The 11,043-nt window shown below is 36.5% G+C and overlaps 1 protein-coding gene across 1 annotated transcript in view; it reads left to right on the top strand.

The window, feature by feature from the left end:
* The first annotated feature begins 5,047 nt into the window (after positions 1-5,047).
* F5 (coagulation factor V) overlaps positions 5,048-11,043 on the top strand; it is a 31,343-nt gene continuing 25,347 nt past the window's right edge. Inside the window, 4 exon segments of the mRNA XM_079315220.1 lie at positions 5,048-5,308; positions 8,361-8,452; positions 9,458-9,580; positions 10,586-10,798. Of these exon segments, the coding sequence (XP_079171346.1) occupies positions 5,148-5,308; positions 8,361-8,452; positions 9,458-9,580; positions 10,586-10,798 (589 nt within the window). The 5' untranslated portion in view covers positions 5,048-5,147.

The following is an 11,043-nucleotide window of genomic DNA, read 5'->3' as shown; positions in this document are numbered from 1 at the left end:
ACTTCAGTTAAAGCTTCTGTCAAATCCTACATGATTATTAATTACATGAATTTTGTGTCTGCATCAGAAGAGCTTCTGAGAAGACCTGCTCTGTTCACTTTCCTACTACACACCTTACAGTCCTTGTGGCTTTTTGCTTGCCTTCTGTTTCTTGATCTTGGACTTTGGGTACATTCTCATTTACAGGTGCATGCAGTGAAGGTGTGGGTGAAATTTTGATTCTACTGAATCTAATGATTATGCACAATGAATGAATTATAATGAAAAGGGAATAACCTCATGGAAATGTAAAATAATGACCATCACAGCCTATTGTCAAACTTCAGATATCTAGTCTTCTGTTTATACGAAATGTAGAAATACTATAATAATAGGAAAAAAAATTAAAATACCAATAAAGAGTTGCTTTCAATGAAAAATAAATGTGGAAAAAATTAAATGTGGAAGATAAAAATCAAAGCAGTAACTCTGGGAAGTGCAGTTCTCTATTTAGTATTTTAAAAGTCTAATCAAAGCTTAAACTGCAATTAATGAAGGATGGAAACAGTGTTAAACAAACAGGACAATTTCAACTTCGTCCTACTGTGGCAGCATTTTTAAGTTTGGGAAAGTTGTTTGTTTAACCAGCTTGCTAACTAACAGCCTGAACCATTGCTAGAGAATTAGAATACTTTGAATTTGTCTGTGTTGTGGAGTCTGTAGGGAACACTTATAATTTAGGGTTTTATTATGCTAAAATCTTAATGATTGCATGTTTCTTTCTGAAACATGCCTTTCTGCTTTTCTAGCAGAAAATAGCCTTTTATACCGGTAATTTGCAAGATCGGTTTTAAGTCTATTATTTGGAAAAATAAATACCTGGATGTAGAAAATTCAGTGTACAAGGGATGAAAATTTTAATTAATTCAGAATATTATCCTTATTGTTGGAAGTAGGTGTTTACAACTTGATAAGAGACATTCTCTTTTGATAGTCCAGTTTCAGTTGCAACTGATTTATGATGAGAAGATACTTCCTTGTTGCAAACTCTTGCAATGGTATTCTTACTGTTGTTCTCTACAGAAAGAAATCCAAGATGAAAATGCTGCTAGGCTGACTTAGCATGAGGCCAGTTGCTCCTATGGTGCATATCAGTTGTAGGCTTGGGCAAATACAGAAATCTCTTAGTAAAGAAGACAAACTGGAACACAGAGAACACAAACAATGAGTAGGAGCAAAATCCTCTGTTGAGTCAAACTGAAATTTTTCTGGCAAAAATTAAACACATGAGAAGATAAAAATTGGCTTCACTTGAGTCAGTCCAAAATTTTAAGTGAGATATCATTAACACAGTTTTTTAAGAGAGGAAGCTTGTATATCCATGTTTGTTCCTTAAAATTATTTTTTTTCAGACCACAAGCCAGAGGTTTTAGACAAATCTGTTAAAGCATTGAAATGAGGTTTTGCAGCGTTTAGAAAAGAAACATGTTTAATTTTTTTTCTGTAACTTTACAGAATTCAGCATCTCAGTACAAATAGTTTTAGATCCTGCTAAATAATTGGTTTTGGCAAACACCAACTGGAGAAACACCCAGTTCTAACAAGGGGCATTTGCTTGTCTGCTAAGGAAAAATACAAGTTTAAAATATGAATGTATTTAAGTTTAAATCAACGTGATTATTTGTCTTCTGAAGCACCTCTGAAGTGCCAGGGCAAACTGAAATGCCCTTCTACATTCTTACTGCCTTGTAGTTTGTTTATGACCACAGAAGTCACACAGCCTGCCTTCCCTTAACAGTGTACACAATGTGTTCTTGTCAGGCTGTCATCAAAACACTTACATCTTCTTTTGTGTAACTTGTTCTCTGAAAGAAAGCCTGTTTCTCTGCCATCTTTTCTTTTTGCCTGCTCATATGTTTTTTTGTTTTATTTTGTTTTTTGTTTGGTTGGGGTTTTTTGGGTTTTTTTGTTTTTGGTTTTTTTGGTTTTTTTTGTTTTTTTTTTTTTTTTTTTGCATTGAACACCTACTTTCAGCTTCTAAACTGGGCTGTTTCACAGGTTAAGCTTTCTTGGCTTTCAGCCCACTTGCAGAAGTGAAGGTATTTGGCTGATGTTCTCTGTTCCTGGTTGTGCCTGGCAGATTTGGTAAGTGCCCCCTCTGTCTTTTAGCTGCTTCAGAACGACGTGCTCGCTACTGATTCAATAATTAACTCCTTGTTTGCCCATGAAGCTGTTCACCCTGCACTAAACAAAGTACACTTGCTGGGCTGCTGCACATTGGTTGGTGTGTTTGAATGAGAGAGAGATCTCCCTTAGGGCGTTATAGCAAGCAATTCTGCAATTGTTGTACAACTTTTTCTTCTCTGTACTAGCTCCTCCTCCGTCACCAGTTGTGAAAGCTGATGGCAGGCATCAGGATATGACTGCCTGCTGGCACGTAGGATATTTTTTTGATGTTTGTTGCGGATCCTAATTTTTTATTAGCAGCAAGTTGCATATCACCACTTTACATCTCTTTTTAAAGATCTGTTCTTGATCACTCAGAATCAGCCTAGGCTATTCCACCCAGGTGGAAAACTGGCACTGTCAGTTAATTTTACAGGTCAGCCTTTAGAGCAGGACTGCAAGTATACCCTTAGTATGTTTTCACATGTTTCATAATAAGAAATCAGGACCCTAATTACTGGGTGTCAGAATAGACAATAATCTTGTCCAGTTTGAAGATGCAGACCTGCTCTTAGATAATGCTTAGGCTTCTCTTTCCATTCTTGGTTTTCGTTTGGCATTTCAGTATCAGTACATCCCAAAGCTACTACTTTGTTTTGGGAATAGCTTTGTTCATTGTGCTGCAGAGATTGTCTTGCCAGCCTGCACTGGACCCACATTCCTCTGTGCATGGCTTTTGATCATGTGATTTTTTTATATTGTTGTTGACTTGTAATTTACGCTTGAACATGTAGGTAAGCAGTGAGGATAAAATATGAAGCTAGCAGCATGTGCAGTGTTGTGAAGTAGAAAAAAAGATCACAGCTGAATATATGAATACCCAATAAAGTTGCATTGTCTTGGAAGAATCAGCCTGAAAGAAAATATTCTGTAGTCACTTCTCATGGACTAATAATAATAGCTTGCAGGCAACCAGTGTTAATTAAAAAAATATTATATGTATGTATTAGACTTTTACAACATCAGACAGGATATAATTGCAGATATTAGAAATTAAAGATCAGGTGGCAGGGAACAATATCTTTAGATTATTAATACTGATTTTCAGAACACTGAAACTTCATAAAGCCTAGAGGATATGGTTGTGATGGAATAGCTTAAATAAAAGAAAAAAAAAAAAAAAAAAAAGCCCTAAGGCTGATGCAGATTATTTCAGGTAGATCAATTTTACATTGATACTTAAAATGTGAGAAGAGGACAAAATAAGCAGACAGAGTTGGATTTCTTGTTCGTAAAGGGTTAAAGAAGGGTAACAAATGATGATCAATGTAGCTTAATGGAAAGTATCTGTAGTGCAATTTGTTACTGTTTTTAAAAAATATCAATATGATATATCACATTTATGACAGACTTTCTTTCCTTTAGAGTGATACTGCATAATGTGTTGACTAAGAAATGTCAAAAATAGAGCGCCCAAATTCCTCAAAGTGGATAAAAGAGAAGTAACTGATTGATGTGAGGTTTGATAATTCCCAGCTCACAGACACAAAACAGGGAATATTAATAATGTAATCTGGGTGTTAATTTTTAGCTTGCAGTATTTTAGATTTATTAAAAAAGAAAAATTATTAGAACCCTACTTAAAATGGAAATTTCAAATACAAACACTTAGTTCATTAAACAGAATCACAGGAAGGTTTGTTTAAAGAAATATACCATGATGTTGGGAGTCACGTGCTGTCTAAATGAGCATGATTGTTTTCATGTTTATGTGCCAAATGATCCTGAAGTTTGGTAGTGAGCATTTAGCTGTTGGTCTTCCCTATTTCCTCTAAGCCTTTAATAGTACCATATAGTTTGGGTACAATTAACCAAGCTGCCAGTTAGGCCATTCTACTGTTAAAAAATATATCAAACCTAGAATTGATCAAGTTTTCTTTTGAAGTAATCTAAAATTAAATGTTGTCCTTTTTATCTAGTTCTGGAGTGGAGTTATTTTGATTTGGGGGTTTAGGTAATTTTTTCATTAACATATTAGCAAAACATTATTGAAAACATTGCTTTCATTTTCTGGCCACAAAAAAAAAATAGTTGGGATTTTTAATTTTTCTAGTAATTGAGTGTGGGAAATATGATCAACAATTTACTTGTTTTGACCAGCTTCTTAGCACTGGCAAAAGCAGGGAAACATTTTTGATAATACAGTTGACATTGACAATTAACGTATCAAAAGGTATTTTCCTAATAATTTCTTATTAGATAAATGTCAACAGACCCTAGTCAAGACTAGATTAAAAATCTCCAGTCTGACCTGGCATCTGCCACTGAGAAGCCCATTGGTTACCTATTACCTGAGGTATTTGGGAGTGTAGTGGGAATCAAACTGAAGCTGGCAACGTTTGGAAAGGCGGCTGCCTTACTCTTATGAGCGTGCAGTACACAGTGATCTGAACTAGATTTTAGCTCTGCACCCAACTCTACTCCCTGCATCTAATCCTTCAGTATTTTGCTTTTAACCTGGGAATGATTTCTTAGGTAGTGTAGCATCTAGCTGGGAAATTTCCATCAGTGCCAGCCATGTGCTGGGTTTCTGTTTTCTGGGAAGATAGAAAATATGCCCCCCTTCTTCCTAATCACTTAAGTCAAACATCCTGTAATTGAAGTAATCTAAATAATCTTCTGCCTCTGATATCCTGCTGCTTCAGTACACAATCACCCAACCACCTAGTGAGGCTGAAGCTGCTTCTCCTTGGTGCTTGTTTCTTGTTAGAGGTGGTGTGGAGGAGGGGAAGGAAGGTAGTTTAAACAGTTTTTTATCTCTATTGGATCCCTGTCAGTAAGAGGAGGCGGAGGTGAAGAGCAATGACCTGAGCAGAGCAAATGTTGTTACCCTGTTGCATCATAATTATTTCATATCTGAGGGGAAGTTAGAAGCAGCAACAGCAATAAAAGCAGTGGTTTCTGCCTTGTCTTCCAGAGCAGCATCAACAGACATCTCTACTATGACACTGCACTGCTTGCAGATTTTTCTCTTGCTTCTGCTTGGATCGTGGTGGCCAGACTCAGAGCAGCATGTGGTGGGAGCTGTGAAGGTCAGGGAACACTATATAGCTGCACAGATCACTAGCTGGACCTACAAACTGGAACCTGAGGAAAAGTCCAGGTAACAAAGCACAGGATAAGGATGAAATTAGTCCTCCCTTGTGACTGAAAAGAGGTTTGTGTCTCTCATCTCTTGTGGAATTGCAGAGCCCAGGGGAACTTTGGAGCCCAGTCTGTTGATTTGCAAAGGAACTTTGTTGACTTTAAACAGCATGATCTGAATTAGAGCAAGTGACATATTAAAAACTCTTTTTTCTTTTTCTTTTTTTTTTATTTTTTTGCATTAGTGGATAGAATTATTTTTATGTTTTCAGAGCACTTCTCTTAAATAAGCTCCCGGACTTGCTTTTGTCATTTTTGCATAGGTTGATGTTGGTTGCTTGGGGTTTTTTAATGTATTTATTTTAGGTGCGTGGATGTTGAGCCATGATTTGCTAAGATTTCAAAAACTTTAAGACTTTAGAATTTGCTGAAGGAATAATTCTGCTCCAGTTTTTATGCTATCACTTTCACTTAAGTCAGAACCAGATGAACTTTGGAACTAATTGTGCAGTTTCTGAGTTGTTCAGGAGCTTTGTGACATGTAAATTCTGAGTTCTGATGAGTACAGGTTGTTAGATCAAGCATTGCTCTGCTTCATTAAGTGAGAATATTGATTTCATTTTTTTCAGATAGCATTGTACAGTGGCCAGCCTACCTGCATCCACCAATCAAAGATATAAAATATGTTACTTTATTACTACCACTATCCTTAGGATTATAAACACTGCAAGTGCAATGCTACAGATTACAGAACTTGGATGTAATTTTGAATTCTGTTTAAATTAGGGAGTCAAATTACTAAAAATTAAACATTAAAATTAATTTGAAATTATTTGTCCTCCTACATTAAAACTTTTTTTTGACATTTCTGGATTTATATATATATTTATATATAGGTGGCTAACTTGCTTTTTTTAGTTTAGATTTTTTTTCATAAACATGTGTTACATTTCAGAATAATATGGAAAAGATACTTCCAGTTTAGATTATGACTTTCTATTTTTTTCCAAGGTTTAATCATAACAAAGTTTCTGTGATTTCTAAAACCCCCTTGAAAGTTTAATATAGCTGGTATAAGCATAATGTTGAACTGGCAAGACAGAAGAAAATAGGATTTAAATGTGAGAACATGAAGCCAGATGCCATTTAAGTATTGACGTGGATGTGAATTTACTACTTAGAACTTTATTCTCGTCTACACTGGTTACATCAATGTAAGCATCAACTGCTGTTTGATTAAATTCACATTGTGGATTGAATGTTTTCATTCAATTAAGTCTCACAAGACTGTCTAAAACGTTGGCTGAAGTTCTCTGAGATAACCAAGCAGTGTTTTATATGCAATGTCTATTGAGTTACCTTGCCTCAGTATTTAGAGCAAGTCATATTCCAGATGGGTCTAATGAATTTTGTAGAGCTTACAGAAATTTAACTAAAACCCAAAGCAAACAAACAAGCAGACAAAATCCAACAAAACTACCTGCTAAAAACGAAATAAAACAACTCACACCTGAACACAAATATACTCACTAAGGAAGAGTTAATGGCTTGGATCCTAAAGGTATTGGAGTATGGAACTTGTGCTGATTTCAGTAGAAGCTGAATGTCTAAATGCAATGTAAGAATCTGATACTTTGGCACTTTTATTTCTAAATAAGTGAGAGTAGAAGGAAAATTGATTCTCCTGAACTATTTCCTTAATTTTCCGATCATAGAGGCTAGAAAAGGATACCTAACATCTCTGAGTGTTGGTCTTATTTTGGCAGAGGTTTGTTACCATGTACAAGTGCTATTTATCTATCAGGCATTTCAGCACACAGTGAAAGTGCATTATCTGTGCATCTTGCAGTGTTGCTGCTACAGTTCCTGAAAGTTATATAACTAAACCGGCTTGCATAGTATGATATTTCTTTTAGTGCTCTAGGTATTTTATTCCTCCTCACTATACAACTGGCACTGATAAATTTCCTCTTCTACCCTACAGTCTTACGTGCATATTCTCTTTAACATTGCCACATTAGGACAGCCCTTGTCAAAGAAGGTTATGGATCCCATTCTTCCCCCTAAGGAGTTAAACAAAATTTTATTAATGACTTTAAGGAGAGGGGAATAAATTGAAACAACAATTGTTTCTGCCTGACTTTGCTGTGGTGAGAGAGGGTTACAGAGAAATGTACAAGAGATCCCTTCCAAAAGAGATCTCCCCCTTACGGACTCCGGGTGCCACTGAAGTGGATTCTCTCTCTGCTCTCTGTGCTCAGCCTCCTCATGCTTGAGCAGCCCATCAGCTCCTCACTGTCAAATGTGCCTGAAAGGGCATTACAAAGATAACAGGTGCAATTACTTTTGGATTCAGTCATTATACATAATATGTGAAGGGCTTTCAGCCCTCTTCTCATCATTATTTCCATTGCAGAAGTGTCGTGTGCTGGTTTCCTTCTGCTTGCCTAAATATTTTCTAAGAAAACATTGTGTCGTCTCCTGGGTGCCAAATTGTTTATATAACAAGACTAAGGGCACTTGCAGTGTTTCTCATTTTCTAACTTGCTGTGAAATCCTAAATTGTTGTCAGAGAACAGCTTTGTGCTTGCCTCCAGAGTCCTCCTTATGACAGGAGCTTACTGTTAATGCTGTTGTAAAATCCTTCTGATGGGTCTTAAAGTTCAACATAGGGCTAAATAAACAGAAATTCAGATTTCTTTCACTGTGTTTTGTCAGATACTTTCTAGATTAAGTATGGTTGAGACATCTTCTTCTGTATCTTGGACAAAATAAAGGCATCTTTACCCCAGAATCAAAAGGACCCATAAAAAACCACCAGTAAAATCAGTGGTGAACTGTTCTAGGTATGGATATTGGATATGATACTTTCAGGAGTATCATAAATTCAATAGAGTAAGAGGGAGAAGGGAATACACTACAAAGAGTTGGACTGTGTGCTTTGCCTTCAGCAAAGCTTGTAAATGACTAAATATATTTCCAAGATTCACTTTTTGAGATATCTGTTAAACAGCAATGGCATCTCTGAGAATCTTTGTCCTTTCAATATTTTTTGTCACTTTTTGTTTCAGATTGGAACATTCAGATCCTGTATTTAAGAAAATTTCTTACAGAGAATATGAAGTGGATTTTAAAAAAGAAAAACCAGCAAATACATTTTCAGGTAAGCAGGAATGAAATGTTCTGAGTATTTTCATTTGTTGCTTGTTTTAAAGCCAGTGGCAGGCTAAGAAAACTTGTCTTTTTGTGTCTGTTTTATGTCATTATTTGCACATAAACCAAATAGGCACAGGGGAGGAGTCTCTGCAGTGCAGGACTAGACTTCCAAAGGCCACAGAGAGGTTGGGCTTTCAGAGGATGTGGCTGTCTGCAAATCAGTTGCACCAGACCAAGTTGTTCCTTTGGTTTTCAGCATCTGATGAGATTTACCACGTGTTTAGATTTGGCACGGCCACAGCAATGACATCATGAATCCCTTGTGAAGGAGCCCAAGGCCTGAAACTAAATATACACAAAATAGTTTACAGAAAAGGAGACTAACAAGCCAAAAGTTGTCTTAGCAGCTTTTTCAACTGCTTATTTTTGCAACATGGGGAGTAGGGATAGAAGCTCTTGAAATCTTTTGTAGGAAATGCCTCAAGAAATTTGCAGTGTGGAACTGATTATTTACTTGGATAACTTTTGGGAATTGAAAGATCTCTCTGTTCTTTGACTTCTGGCATTCAGAGTGCTACTTAAAGTAATGTGTTTGAATACCTTTCTCTAAACTCTTGAACTATAAAATGTTTATCTTCTAAAACTATTTCATTAAATTGTATGTGAAAGATGCCTAGAAATTTTCAATGAACCTCAAGATGAATCTTTTGATAAAGTTTCTGTATCTGTAAATAACATTTTTTCACCTAAATCTACTATTTTCCTGTGATTTTTAAGTGCTAGTTGCCAGATACATAATTCATAACATTTCAGAGTATGCACTACAGGCTTTAAGCACCCATATGTCTTTTTATGGGTAAATCTTCACTGCAGTGTTATTACATTCTCTGCATTCATTTTGGAACTTGTACTTTGAGAGCTAATATTTTCTAAAGGGGGAGAGAATTCTTTGTTTCACTGAACATACTGTTTTATTAATATTTTCCTCTTTCTTTATCTTGAATAACTATAGGACTTCTGGGACCTACCCTGCGTGCTGAAGTGGGAGATACTTTAGTGGTTCACCTTAAAAATATGGCTGACAAGCCAGTCAGTATTCATCCTCAGGGCATAGTTTACAGCAAAAATGAAGAAGGTAAATATACTGTAAAAACTACAGGTTTTTCTCATTTACTTGGAGACTGCTGCATGAAATGTTGAAAGGGATCCAGATCAATGTTTGAGGCTATGTGTAACACAAATATCTGTTGATCCTGGATTGCAACTTAACACCCATTGTTAGCTCCTTTCTTGTTTGCCAGTGTAACACAAGGAATATAGTGTTATGAGCACAGTTTCCTGACATGCTGTTGTGATACTCAGCATGTAATGCTCAGCTTTGTGGTGCTTTGCTCAACACCCAGCAAAAAGAGATGATAAAGTATGACCAAATGGACAGTAACATGCCTGTACCAGCACAAAGTGAGTTTGGTTGCTCATGCCAGAGCTCTGACCCACAGTTTAAAAATAAATTCATGCAAGGCTTTGTTTGTTGAGTGGGTGCAAAAGGAGTTTCGCAACTACATCCCATGGAGTTAAATGGAACATCTCATTGGAAGTGACGGGCAATTCTGTTTCATTGTTTTATTAATTAATGTGCCTTTTGCACTTCAGATTTTGATTCTCTGTCTCCCTTTTGTAGATCTGTTAGATGTGGCAGGCACAAACATGAGCTGTTACTGCTCAATATGTGGATGTGCGGTGTACAAAAGGCCTAAGGCAGCAAGGCAGTGCCAGCCCATGCAGTGGCTTTATGAGGGACAGTTAGAAAGGTGACAGAGTGGGCAGCATCCCTCTGCAGAGCATCACTGAGCAGAGGCTGAGGCTTCATCCCATTCTTACCCTAGTCAAACTGATGAAGAGCCCAACCTTTTGGCACTGGTGATACTTCTAGGAAATCTTTAATCTGTAAGAAACAGGATGGTGGTGGAATAGCTACTCTCCAACAATGTGTGAGTGGAATAATGAGTTATCTCTTTGAAGGTGAAGTATCATATAAGCAAGATCAAACCAAATTTTTGGAACTGATTGTAGGAAGATATTCCAGGCATTTTAATTGCTCTTTTTCTTCATGCCTCCCTATTGACTCTCTTCTTGGCAGGCTCCCTGTATGATGACAGAACATCACCTGCAGAAAAACGAGATGATGCTGTACTTCCAGGCCAGCTCTACACATATGTGTGGGATATATCAGAAGAAGTTGGTCCAAGAGAAGCTGACCTTCCTTGTCTTACTTATGCTTACTATTCTCATGAGAATATGGCAATGGATTTTAACTCTGGTCTGATTGGAGCATTGCTGATTTGTAAGAAAGGTAGTGAAATGATGTAAGACTACTATAATGTAATACATTTTCATTTCTTAGCAAAGATGATAATGAGAGAAGATACATTATTTTCTTTTCCACATCTTTACATGCAGTGTAAAACAAATGTTTTTTAACATCAGTATTTTAGATGTTAAAGTGTTTAAATGCCAGCTTTCATGCAGTTCCATCCTATAATTATAGGATGGGCAGAAAACATTAATAAATAGATACATTTGTCCATACTGATTGCA

The sequence above is a fragment of the Erithacus rubecula genome, assembly GCF_903797595.1.
Source record: "Erithacus rubecula genome assembly, chromosome: 1".
Lineage (NCBI taxonomy): Eukaryota > Metazoa > Chordata > Aves > Passeriformes > Muscicapidae > Erithacus > Erithacus rubecula.
This window is presented reverse-complemented; position numbering and strand designations above follow the sequence as displayed.